This window comes from Sus scrofa, chromosome 13 (genome assembly GCF_054392235.1).
Source record: "Sus scrofa isolate SSC_HxYL_T2T_F1_AM1 chromosome 13, Sscrofa_HxYL_maternal_Yorkshire_Landrace_v2.0, whole genome shotgun sequence".
Lineage (NCBI taxonomy): Eukaryota > Metazoa > Chordata > Mammalia > Artiodactyla > Suidae > Sus > Sus scrofa.
In genome coordinates, this window is record NC_139395.1 from 173,796,328 (window position 1) to 173,810,512 (window position 14,185).

A 14,185-nucleotide genomic window follows, 5' to 3' on the forward strand; every position below is an offset into this window, starting at 1 on the left:
AGTTCATATCCTCTGCCCATGCTGCTTACAAGCTCCAATGCACAGGCACATATGGGTAACAATAATACCAGATGACTTCTGGATTGATTTAAATAATAGTAAGTGTTTTGTATCTCACATGACCTGGCTCCTTCCTAGATGCGCCCTGGCATTACTGACCTACACATATAGGAGAATCTTATTTCCTATGCCTGAAAATGAAAATGCCAGCCCACTGAGGACTATCATGTCATCTGCTTGTCAAAAACACAATAAAAAATGCAGTCTCTTCCTGTTGTATAGTGATCACTTTAATGTGCAACTGGATTGTAAGAGGATGAAGGGACACAGTTTTGCTACCTTTTCTAAAAGAGCGCTGAAAACCAAATATGGCTTGTTTATATTTGAATGAGAAGAAAAAAACCACTCAACTACACAAGAAATCACTTGCTGAGACTGCTGCTAGATAAAAGTGGGCTTTCTGAAATGCTTTTTGTTCCTACAGGCTCGAGATGAAGTCATAGGAATTTTAAAGGCTGAAAAAATGGACTTGGCTTTGCTGGAAGCTCAGTATGGGTTTGTCACTCCAAAAAAGGTGCTAGAAGCTCTTCAGCGAGATGCTTTTCAAGCAAAAGCTGACCCTTGGCAGGAGGACATCTATGAGAAACCAATGAATGAGGTATGTATCACATCAAGGGTGTGTACCTAGGGAGGTGGAATAAGCTTACCAGCCAGTTAAGCACTAGGCCTGGCAGGTGAGCAAGACACATAACTCTGTTTTTGATTATTTATAGTTCTATGTTTAAAATCTATCCAAATTAGATAAACACTACATGTTCTATAGGAAAGAAAAAAAAAAAAAAAAAAAGGAGAATAAATCATGGACGGGATATTTTCACTAGGCTTGTTTCTTGACATCAGACTAAAACCTAGCAAGAGAATTCCTCTTTTTCTCTCTCCCTCTTTCTCTTGCACATACACAGACACACATACACACAAACACACAGAGAAACACAGACACTCAGATCTAGACACACATACAAGGGTCTGTGTCTTTTAGAGACTTGAAAGCAATAATAAAAAACAGATAAAGTTTCAACCATGGAGGTTAATTTCTTTGAAAACACTGAAGTATTATGTCATAGAAATTCTGAGCATGAAGGGAAATGATCTGAAGAAGTGTCCAAGAAATGGAGTTTTAGAAAGCATGTACTTCAGATGAGCAGATATCCTCTTTTACCTTCAAAAGTTTAATGACAAAGACTTTTCCCCCACCAAGTGTGCCCAGCAATGATAATGGCAAAGATGAAAGGTCCCAATACAGCCACCACTGTGTAAAGACTCAGTACTTCTTGCTCTTTTACTTGCTGACGTTTCTAAAACTCCTTGGCATCCTTATTTTATTCTTCTATTTTCCTCTGAGACCTCAATGGAAAATTTCATAATTTTTCATTTTTATAAAAAGGAAACAACTAGGAGCATGAGTTAAGGCTGGAGAGACTGAAAGCAAGTTTTGGACAAATTTCCCCCACATACTCTCTGGCAATCTACCTCAGGACTGACCTCTAATGTCCTTGCTATTCTTGTCTTGGGTGTCTCATGAGAGACTACCATCTTGCCAAATTATGAAGGAGTTTGGTCATATGGATCTACTTCTCTGAGGGGTGAGGATGAGACCACCCAGAGTCTGTTGATTTCACTTTAATCCAAATTTTAAACAAGAGGAGCTGAAGCTGTATTCAAGTCAACAGTGTCAAAATTATATCCTGGCTCCCAACAAAGTGACTGTGAAACAGCATTAGGCACAAATTCCCTAATACATATGAGCACAAATGCAAATTAATGATCACTGAACATATCCTCACAAAACTCCACAAATGGCACAACCCCTCAACACTTCAGTGTGAAATAAAACAAAATGATTCCAAACTTATGCTGAAATCAGTAGAAAAAAGTTTTAGTTAAAAAATGATTCATTGTACACACACAAAATTGGAAATACCCTCTCGGCAAATGCTCGCAATCCTAACTTTGCATAGGATCCTGAAAGTTATCCATAATTTGACCTTGCTTCATAAATCCAACCTTCCTTGATCACTCTCCCAACAGATACCCCTTGATATACACACACATACTCACACACTTCTGACATTCCCACCTCTGTGATTTGCCCATTTTCTTCTCTAGCCTACTACTTCCTCCTTACAGATTTCTCTCCCCTAGTTCCTTGAAGCCTATATAACTCTACCTACCCAACAACCCACTAGCCTACCTTCTTCCTCTATCTAGGAAGTAATGGGTGAGAGGAGAATATCCAGAGAATAATCAGTAAAGGGAAATACTGACTAGGAGTCCACAGATAGGGTTGAAGAAAAGAAAGAAAGAGAGGAGAATGTTCCCACTAAGATCATTCCTGGCAATACCCTAATTACATTAGGATGAGGATCTGCATTCGAAAAAAAAATTATTGTTTTGTTTTATTCCATTCCCCTTCTTTTACTTTATTCATAATGTTCTTTTTTTAAAAACGTAAAAAATCTCAACCATGTCTTGGGTAAACTAAAGGGGGTTTATCTATTCATAAGGCAAAATATCTTAGAAAAGCAAACTGTTCTCATCACATCACATGTTAGAAACACTGACTTAAGTTGGAGGCTTGCAAGCTAGAATAAAGGAAGTGGATGGGGAGAGAGGGGAGCTGGATTGTCAAGATGGAGGGAAGAACTCAGAGTCCAGAACAGTTTTATAACCTCCTATTCCTTTCCAATCTAGGGTTCTATACTAGAAGTTACCTTAAAACAGATACCTGAGTTAATGGTTTAATATATTCTTAGTTCTCCCAAAAAAGATATCAAGAAAAATATAATAGCAGTTTGGATTTATCAAGGCAGTAAAATAAAAGAATCTGCATGCCTTATTAGCATTACCGTAGGGTAATTCTTAAGGTACTTATTTTAAATAACTGTATAATTTTGCTTTTAAATTGCATTTTATAATTTTTGTTGTATAAAAAGTTGTGGTTGCTGCCTTTGGGATGCTTAATGTCTAAGAGAGTGACAGACAACAAATGATCACACAAATAAGTTTACCATATACACCATGTTAATTTTTGTGGTAAAAACCACAAAGCACTATGAGAGAGTATAATGGGGAATCAAATTTAAATAGAAGAATAAGAAAAGCAAAGATCTAGAAAATGAATAGGGGCTAGTTAGGAAGAAAAAAAAATCCATTTCCAGTAACACTGTAGATGAGATATTATGAAATCATACCACTAAAAAAGACATAAAAACATTAAATTGGAGTTCTTGCTGTGGTGCAATGGATTAAGAATCTGACTGGATGGCTCAGGTTGCTCAGGAGGGGAAGGTTTGATCCCCAGTCTGGTACAGTGGGTCAAGGATCCAGAGTTGCTGCAGCTGTGCTATAGGTCTCAACTGTGGCTTGGATTTGATTCCTCGCCCAGGAACTTCCACATGCCATGGGTGCTGCCGCTTAAATAAATAAATAAATAAATAAATAAAATATCCAACATACTCTTAAGTGCATGGATGAACTTTAGATGGAGCTAGAGAAATCCTGAAGCCACAAACTAAAAGGGAAATTTCCATAGACTAACTTCTGGCTCCATATATGTTGAAACCCTTCTCCTTTACAATCCACAAACTTCTAGTGCTGGGAACCAGAAGACAAATTTATTTTGCAGTATAGCCTATGGCCTTTCACCTATGACAATGGTTGGGTGAGCTGGCACAGTGGCAGTAAAAGCATTTTTGGAAGCCTTTTCTATAGTATGGTGGTTAGCAATAATTTAACTATACTTGGAAATGACTGAAACCAACTGAATACCCCTTTAGTAGAACCCCCCAAATGTTAAGAGCTTCTCTAAAACTAACATGAAAGGAAGTATGATGGATCATACGTAGAAGTAGGAAAAAGACAGAGGTCTTAACTGATTACACTCAAAGTGTAATTACAATTACTTTTGTACATTTTACAAAATACATGGCTGGGCGAACACACTGCTGGGCCCCTGGCAGGGCCCTGGATGATAGCCACATGGTAAATCCTTCTCTCTCTTTCTGTATGTGTATATATGTGTATTTTTAGAAAAGGAAGGCTTAATCATATTTGCAAGCACACTTTGAAGGGACAGAGGTGGGATGAAAGAGAGTAAATAGAGACTCACAGATGGAACAAGGGCTAGAAGGAGATAATTAGGGATAGAACAACAAAAACTGCTTATAGGTGAAAAGATTAAGAGTGTAGAAGGAGGAGCTCTTGTTGTGTCTCAGCGGGTTAAGGACCTGATGTTGTCTCTCTGAGGATGTGGGTTCAATCCCTGGCCTCGCTCAGCGGGTTCAGGATCTGGCAATGCAGCAAGCTGTGATACAAGTCGAAGATGCGGCTTGGATCTGGTGTTGCTGTGGTGTAGGCGGCAACTGCAGCTCCGATTCTTCCGTATGCTGCAGGTGTGTCCATTAAAAAAAAAAAAAAGAATGTAGAAGAAAAAACAGAGTACTTATGCTTAACTGACTAATCAGACAAGTAGGAGATAAAGAGTAAGAAGGTAAGGATGTGTTCAGGTCTGGTGCTTAGAGAGAAGCTTGGGATTCAAACAGGTGCCTTAAGGAGAAAAGAAAGGATGCTAACCAGGGATAAGGAAAAAGCTGCATGGAAGGTACAACTAAATCTGAAAATCATCTAGAATACTACCAAGATTGATAGTAGAAAGGAAGATTATGAGAGTGACCTGAGGCTCAGCAGAGGACTAAATAAGAGAGAGCAGACTGTTACCATTTAGGGTGCTGATAAAACAAGGAAGTACTTTCATAAGTCTGGTAGTGGCAATACAGAGCCATGAGAATCATGTCCCCATTTCTAGCATCTGAGATTCTGAGGCAGTGTGAGGAGAGCAGACTCTAGGATTGTAGTATTACCCAGGAAAACTAGTTTCAGGAAAGACAGGAAAGATGGAACATTTTATGACTAGCATGATCAGGTTACCCTTGATCTACTAAAATGACCAAATAATTTCTCTGTTGTCTGGACTAGCTTATCTCTATCAGTATATTCAGAGTAATCAAAGAAAAAGATAATTGTCAAAGAGCCAATGGAAAAGAACAAAGAGAACCAAAACCACAGTGCAGAAAGAAGATCAAACCCCAAATTAGGGTGGTCTGTGACTCAGGGGCCATTAAAACAAAGGTTATTATTCTTTTCTAAACATATATAAGAGACCCAATGCAAAAAGATGGAAAACCTCTCTGTTCACTTCCTTTGCCCATAAGAGTATCCAACCTATTGGGACACACTGTAGTTCCTTCATTCTAGGCAAGGAGTTGGACTGTATTAGGGGTTGGGGTTTGGACATGATATCAGGGAGATTAAAACGATAAGCAGGAAGCTTGTCATTGCACAATAAACCTTAAGGAGTCATCTTTTCAATTTTTCTGCCCCGACACTCCCTGAAGTGACCTTAGTCTTCCTGTTTTCTTCCCCAAGCTTCATTCAATCTGTAAGTGGGGCTAGATAAAAAAGGGGCAGTGGTTCTCTGACAATCCTTTAGTGCTTAATGATACACCACCCCTACACTGCTCCTAACTGTTTCATGTGTATCTCTTATCTCTTAGAGAGAGTATAAGCATTGAATACAAACTTCTCTTGTATTCCCCCTGGCAACTATCATAGTACTAAGTATATACAGCATAATAGACGCTTAATAAATAACTGTTACCTTGAGAAAACTGTGGCAATAGAATTGATCCTAGAAATCAAGCCCAACCACTATATTTATCATTGAAGAATCTGAAGTATGCAATGGATGTGTGGCTTAGACAAGTATACATACAGAGGTGGTGGAGAATGAAATAAGTTCGGACAGGCTCAGGTCCATCATCTATCTGTCAGGAATGGTTCACTGAACTGAGAACCAGTGAATTTAGAACCACTGGCATATTTTTTAAGAGGCCATCTAGGTATGGAGAAATGAAGGTACAGAATAAAACTTCAAACATAAGCTAAAACATATAGCCAGCATAAGTTACATTTTCTTTGGGGAGAGTCATGGAATGTGACAGAAGGAAAACCCAGAGAATTAGGCATTTCACGGATATGATGGAACAAACACTTCTACCTAGGAGTGATCAAAGAAAGCTATAAATGAAGAACAGGGAAAGTTTTGGGTGGAAATGAAAAAAAGGTTTCTGTCGCAGAACTGAAAAAAAGCAGCCTTGAAGCACCGTAGTGTGTTCTAAGACCTAACCTGAAGTCCAGTGTGGCTAAAGGCTGGGTAAGAAAGATAGGATGGTATGGGACATGAATGAGGTGGAAGTATCAGGAAGCCAGATGGTGAGAGACGTTTTGGCTCTGAATAGGAGAGCAGAGTAATCCCACTGGTTGAAGATCATGCTGTCACTGATGATGACAGGCTGGAAGGAGGTGAGGTTGAGGAAGGGAGATCACTTAGGAGGTTGTATAATAAATAAAGGGCAATGATTCTTTCCAACCTTCGACCTTTCTTCCTTGTCCCTTCAAACAAATAAACAAAATAAGGAGGAAAAAAACACAATGGAAAGCAACAGTAGATTAAATAAATCTGCTCTTTTCTCTTTTTAGGCTGAATAAAGTTTAATATTCATGTCCATACAATTATAAGAAGCTATCTGAGAACTTTTTTCTTGCATTTATGAGGTTCCCTTCGTCATTCATTTATGCTTGACTAAATACCTACCACAATTATTCATTTATTAATTCTAGGGTCCATCTTGCGACAAATTGAGTGTTTTTCTAAGTCAAGTGACAAATTTCCTAAATTAAGGCTGATTCTATCATTATTTCACTCTAAAATTCTAAAAGCAGTTGATTTGAATTTTTTTTTATGACTGCCTATCCTAAAAAGTTACATAATGTGTGAATCCATTTATGTAACATTATTATTATTATTATGGCCACACCTGCAGCATATAGAAGTTCCCAGACCAGGGACTGTAGATGACACCTATGCTGCAGCTGCAACAACACCAGATCCTTTAACCCACTGCGCTGGGCCAGTAATCGAACCTGAGCTTCTACAGTGACCCCAGCCACTACAGTTGGATTCTTAGCCTACTACACAACAGTGGAAACTCTGATTTGAATTTCCCTTACAGTGCGTTCCAATATTTGGGCAACTGGAAGGAGTTTTCAGAGGACTGTTGTGGCCTGAAACCCAGGACAATTAAGCCTACAATCTCCCTCTCAGAAAACAGTCAGTAGTTAAAAGTGACTCTGCCTGCAGGCAATACATCTTAATGATTTCGGCTTCCTCAAAAGGACTAGTTACATTTATTAAAAACATCAACACCTGAATGACTTAATGACGTATATTTTTTTGTGTTACAGCCCCATTATAAACCCATCTTAGAAAACTAGACAACCAGCTTAGATGTTTAGAGGTCAGAGAGAATTAGTTGAGTTCTATATGCTGGGATACCTTTATTCTATTCTTTTTCTGAAATAATTTGGCCATTTTTTGCCTTGGATTCCTAGTCAGTACGTGCTATTTAAGGATGTACAATTCAAAGAGACTTCAAATTTAGAGTCAAATTTTCAATCCTTTATGAAAAATGCAAAGGGTAAATAAAATCAACAAATACTATCAGCTACAGTTTAATACTTAATTTAGACAGTCATATGCTTTCAAAATCACATTCTTAACTGGATTTTAGTTTATCACTGGCCAAAGATCCTAAGCTACATTTGTTCTGATCATCCTGTCTCCCTTTTTTATTTCTTGATTCCTTTCTTGCTTATTTTGTTTTTGATCTGTAAGCATACATGCACACGCTGTAAGCAAGGCTTGCTATCAGATGCTAAGAACTTAAGAAAAATAGAATGCAGGCCCTTCAGGGAGTTCTTAATCTAGTAGAGGAAACAAACTTAAATCAAGCACAGGGCAACTGTTTTACAACAGAGATATAGGTAGACCACGGAAACCAGAAAGGACTTGATGTTTACATCTGGTCACATTTATACTATATACTAACACAGACTGGATTAACAAGAATTTTTTAAAACTACACAAGCACCTTCATACATAACACAATGAAAAACAGATCATGGGATCCAAGAGGGGTAGAGTACTTTAGGGAGGGCTGGGGCAGGAGAGATCAGCTAGGTGAGTGGCTGAATCAAACATTATATAGGGGAGTTCCTGCTGTGGCTCAGGGTAATGAACCTGAGTAGCATCCATGAGGGTGTGGGTTTGATCCCTGGCTTCACCCACTGGGTTAAGGATCTGGAGTTGCCACAAGTTGAGGCGTAGGTCACAGATGCAGCTTTGTTCTGGCATTGCTGTGGCATAGGCCTGCAGCTGCAGCACTGATTCAACCCCTAAGCCAGGGAATTTCCATGTGCCACAGGTGTAGCCCTAAAATAAAGGTGAAAAAAAAAAAAAAACATTGTACAGGAATTTCTTCATTTTTAATCATTCCTCTGATACGGTTTCTTTGGAGAAGGAAGCGGCAGAAAGGAGGTCAGGGAAATTGTTCTGATATTTACAGAGACACTAATTTCCCTCTGATTTAAAAAAGATGACAATAAAAAGTTATATTTGTGTTGAAACACACCAAAAAGTATCAATTAACAAGAGCAATGATAAAAACTGAACAAGACAATCAGAAATCCACTGTTGAATTAATTTATCAAAACTTGGAAAGCTGGCAGTATTATAAATGATTTGTACTTAGACAATTAATATACGTTCTTTTGTAGCTGGACAAAGTTGTGGAAAAACATAAAGAATCTCACAGACGAATCCTGGGACAGCTTTTAATGGTGGAAAAATCTCACAGGCAAACCATATTAGAGTTGGAGGAAGAAAAGAGAAAACATAAAGAATACATGGAGAAGAATGATGAATTCATAAGCTTGCTAGAACAGGAATGTGTAAGGTAAGGCTACTTTGGGCAAGACAATGACCCATTCTGCAAACTCTTACTAACCTCTCACTATGGGCTGGGCATTTTACCAAGGGATACACGGATACAAGATGATTATGACATAGACTCTGGTTTCAGAAATCTCACAGTTCAGAGTAAGGAAAAAGATATGTTTAAAAACAACATCAATACAATGCAAAAATAACTGGGTGTGACAGGACTGTGGAAACATAAATGCTGGGCACCTAATTCTGCAAGGGAGTGTCCTGTGAAAGCTGCAGAGAGGAGGTAACAGGGATCCAGTCTCTATACAAATAAGAAGGGAAACCATATACAAGGCAGTGGCAGAAATAAGAGGAAAGCACAAAGGCATAGAGTGTGGATGCTGAGGGAACTCAAGCTTTTCACATGGCTACCGCACAGGGTATAAATGAAGGATAAGAAAAGAAAAGGCTAGCCACGAGCGGCTGGATTTTATACTATTGGCAATAAGGAGCAAATGAAAAATTATGAGAAGAATGAGTTGATCAAGTATATACCTTCTTAAAGAAGAGAGGAGGAGCTTTAAACTGGGGGCAGGTATGTGTTTTAATGGCTATGGGGTTAGGGAGGATGGGGTGTAAACAAGAAATATTTACGATATGTAGTCAATATGAATTAGTGACTAAAGAGACTAGAGAGCAGAGCAAGGAAAACAGGAAGTTATACTTCTGGTTATTCACCAAGGTATGGAAAAGTAGGAATGGAGCACAGCTTTTTGTTGTTGCAAGATTTCAAGGTGCTGGTGGGGGGTTTCTTGTTTTAGATATGTTGACTGTGAGGTAACTAGTATATTCCAATATCCAGTGGAGAGAATGAGATATCTAAATAGACAACCTATGGCTGGAAATACAGTAACCATTTTATAAGCATATAGAAAGCTGATTATTTTGCTCAACTTCTGACTCTCTGTTCCTAATTATGTTAGAAAGTATGAACATCCATATTAAACTGAAAGGACAATGATTCCTTGCTATTGATACCGCAAAGAGAAAATAACCAATCTTAGCTATATCAAATTTTTACTGAATCTTCTTTTCACTTGTGTTATTCCATGTATGCTTCTGAGTTACAGAGCTAATGGTGCTGGAATCTAAAAATCACAGAAAATACAGAAAAAAATAATTACTTGTGAGCTCCTTTTTCTAAAATACTAGTAATCTCAACTATTTTATTTGACTACTTACAATTCTTTTTTTTTTTTTTTTTTTTTTAAGCTGTCCCGCACCATATGGAGCTCCCAGGCCAGGGATCAGATCCAAGCCTCAGCCGCAAACTAAGCTGCAGCAACTCCAACTCCACTGCGCCAGGCCGAGGATCCAACCAAGCCACTGCCGATCCCGTTGCACCATTGCGGGAGCTCCTACAGTTCATATTTTAGCTAGGTAACCGAAGTTACATAATAGCTAGCCTAAGTGAAACTTTCATACTTTCATTTCTTTCCAGTGGACTTTATGGTGGACACCAAGCAGAGTGCCAGGGAATCAATGGCCCTCATATCCAGTTTATTTTCCCACATTCATCAGGAGTTTGTTTTCTACTCACTATATAAAGAGGGGGTCTTGTTACCTTCCCCCCATGAATTTGAAATATCTGCAGGGGCAGATTAAAGCAGCAAAAGACATCTGGCACCAAGGAAAGATTTGACTCAGACATTACAGTATAAGATTTGTTACTCAATGAGACAATGTCATATTAAATATTATTTCAGATCCCTGTGGTCTGGCACCCATGGCCTCATTTGGCCTCCATACTCATTTGGCACTAACTTATTAAACACAGACACTTCCTTTCATGTTTCATTATTATGAATATCTATTGACCATGGTCAGTGTGCTGCCTGCCATAGAAGAAAGCGTGCTGTCCCTGCCCTGGGGCGGGGGGGAAAGAGGGCACATTAATCACATTAACAGAGAAAGCAAGACTCTGTTACAACAGATTATAAATAAGTTAGGGTAAGAATGTGGAAGGCTGCTGGTGGTGGTAGAATTCTAATGTTTACAATTATATCTCTACTATCTTCTGAAGGAAGGCTGAGGAGGGCTATCCAGAAGTAACACTGTAAAGCTGGAGGCAAGTGAAGATTATTTAAATCAAGAGAGACCAAAGAGGAACAACACAGAAATGGGAACAACAGAGTAGTGGGAATAAAGACCACAGGCTAGAAAATCAGTGAGATGAATGTAAATTGTACATCATGGAATCAATATATCAAGAATAGTATTTTTCTATGTATCAAGGATTTAAGAGGGAGATTTTAAAAGATTATATTTGTTAGCCATATGGGACACAATTTTTTTTTTTTTGTCTTAAAGAATAATTAAAGTAAGCCATTATCAAAAAATAGAAAAAAAAAATGACTGGAGGAATTCTGTTTCACCTGTACATCACAATTCCCATTTCCTGGCACTGCTGACGCACTGGTGCCTTCTGCCTCCTGCCCACCCCCAGACTGTGGCATGGAGGCAGTGGGCCTCATGAGGCATAACTGACTTCCACTTGCTTTAAGGCCATGTGCATAAAAGAACTAAATGAAGACCACCTAAAAATGCAGGAAGTAGCGGAAACTCTAATTTCAGGTAAATACATACAGACAAGGTGCTTACACAAGAGAGTAAAGTGTCATTCACGTGTCTCATTCTCTGATGACAAATGACAGAACACATACCATTACAGAGTCCTAATGTTAGTGAGAGTACTTCCTCTCAAACATGTAGCCACTCCTCACAAAAGCAAGAACTAATCTCTTCTAAAGAGTCAAAGAATAATGTTTGCTTCCTTCCTCAAAGTGATGTAAGCCACTCCCAAATCAGTGACCCTCAGTACAGAGAAACAAAGAAAGATATCATAACCCTCATTAAAATGGTCTGAGTAAAATAGTTATAAAGGACTATCTGATTGAAACTGAAAAAATATTGTTAAAATTTTACTGCTTGTATTTTAAATGTTAGATAATACCTACTTGGAAATAAAATAAAAATTAAGAAATACATGATTGAGATAGTTAATGAAACCTTAGAGGTGTAATAATGGATTTCAAATTAAGGTTTAATTTCTATGTTTTCTTTGGAGAATTCATTTTACATGGAAAACCCTACAGGAGACTGATGTCATACATTGAGTTTAGGCCAAAATGTTTGCCAAGTGATGTCGTTGTTGTAATCAGTAAACAATTGGCTTTCCTACTGAGGGAGGGTGGGGGCAGGAAAAAGTTCAGGAAACCCAGTTCCCAAGCATGCTAATGCAAAGTTTCCTTCTCTGTAAGTCTGTCCATAAAATAATATTATATCCGCATTTCATGACAACCTTCTGTTCACTAACTAGCTCTAATGTGTGGATATGTGTGTCACTGATGACCTGAATTATGTACTTGGCTGAATTAAAAGTGGAGTCTATGTGAAAGGTTTTATACAAAAGCAATGCCAATAATTTTTGGCCTTTCTGGATGGCTTCACAGGAAAGCCAAAACAAAAATCACTTTTAGTCAGTACAATTTTGCAAAATTTTCCCATAAATGAAATGCCAATTTTGTCTGTACTTTCAAAAAAGCTTGCATATTTTTTTTTGCTTTTTCAGTTTCAATGGGGGAAAAGGCTGTTTCCTTTTTTTGAAACCATGCATTCTTTTTTAGAACACTAAAACAAACCATGTATACTAACCATATATATTACTACATATCTGGCCTTGAAACAACCACTAAAGTGGGAAACAAATATTATCATGGCAACTCTGTATAAAAATGTGGCTTCAACCATGGATTTTTTTAAAGCTTTCAATTACTTTTTCATAATATCGTGACCAAATAGGCTAGCACTGATATTCTGATTTTATAAAGCAGGAGTTAAATGGTAGCTTCTCAAAAGCCACATAGTGAGGAAGGAATCACAGGTAGAATTAATTTCTTGTTCCCGTCTGCCCAGGTGTGACTAAATAGAACAGTGGTTTATGGGGCAGAGGATCTTGCAGGAAAGTCAGCAGGGACCCAGTTTCAAGAGTTGTTGCCTTGACCACACCTTGAGCTAAGTCCTTGGTAAAGAACAAAGTCTTTCCTCCACCCTTCCCTTCGGCTGAAGCAATTTTATAAAGAAAGATTAACATCATTAACCCTTTTCTACTATAATAAGACTATTTTCTAAATTGGCATCAGGAAAGGTAGTGAATAAACATCAAATCTTCTTTCAAGAGGCTTTGGGTACTCCCTTGAAATATGCATAAATGAAGGAATGTATTAATTTATCTAATTGTTTAATTAGTTTCACTAATTTGTTAGCTCTTTAAGTGCTGCTTGCCATTCATATATTCACTAAAACAAACAAAAAACCCAATTAATGATTGCCTGCTACATGCCATGTCCTGTGCTAGATACTAGGTGAAGGAGTTAGATGTGTTTTTCACCTACATAAAATGCTAACTCATTTGTACATGTGTAAAACGGAGACACTACTGCAGACTCTAAGACCTGATACAGATGCTTCTAGGGCACTGTGAGATGATGATGGGAGGAAAAACAGACACTAGTATGGTACAAAAAAAACATAAATTAAATACTCATGAAAATAAAACATTCAGAAGAAATCAATGAACACACTAAATTGGAGTACTTTACTGGAGAATTCAATATCTTGCAACTGATATTGTCATTAGGATTTTCAGTTTCTTTGGCCTTTAATCTCAGCTTTTAAGAATATCCCATGAAGCATAACACAGTAGACAGAATGTCTGAAAAAATAAACCAAGTCCACTTTTTAAAAATCATATTTGGAAAGCTAGCAGTTTCAAATTTCATGCACACTAAACAATTGTTTTAGATACACTGTACTCAAATGCAATCATTTCCTTTCAGTTTTCTGGCAAGGAGTGGTATGTATTACATATTCTCAAGAATATGTCCTGCAAGTAGTGAAATGGATGCCAGGTCTCCATTTGACCTTTGTCATAGGAATCCAATACTTTGTCAAAATAAAATGGAGACCCACCACAAACACATATTTAGATTATTACAGTTGTATAGAGAATCACAATGTGATCAGCCCAGTGTTCATACACCTTGGACCTAATATAGGATCTGGGTAAGGATGCAGGGAAATTACTTACCTCATAAGGATACTGAAAACACATTTAGGACTGTACATTGTGACTTAACTTTTAACAGACGTCACAAAACCATAACCTTGTAATTGCACGATTCAGTGGTTTCCATAAAATACCATTTAATTATAGAGGTCAAAATTTGGATACAGTATGCT

At 37.8% G+C, this 14,185-nt stretch overlaps 2 protein-coding genes across 19 annotated transcripts in view; one reads left to right on the plus strand and one right to left on the minus strand.

Annotated features, from left to right (window-relative positions):
- The window catches only part of CMSS1 (cms1 ribosomal small subunit homolog), a 395,732-nt gene that overhangs the window by 272,885 nt on the left and 108,662 nt on the right, over nucleotides 1-14,185 (minus strand). The gene's annotated exons all lie outside the window — the stretch shown is intronic.
- Nucleotides 1-14,185, plus strand: part of FILIP1L (filamin A interacting protein 1 like) — a 295,463-nt gene that overhangs the window by 179,100 nt on the left and 102,178 nt on the right. For both annotated transcript variants that reach the window (NM_001444320.1, NM_001444321.1), the window contains 2 exon segments: nucleotides 485-658; nucleotides 8,734-8,912. In NM_001444320.1, the coding sequence (NP_001431249.1) occupies nucleotides 485-658; nucleotides 8,734-8,912 (353 nt within the window).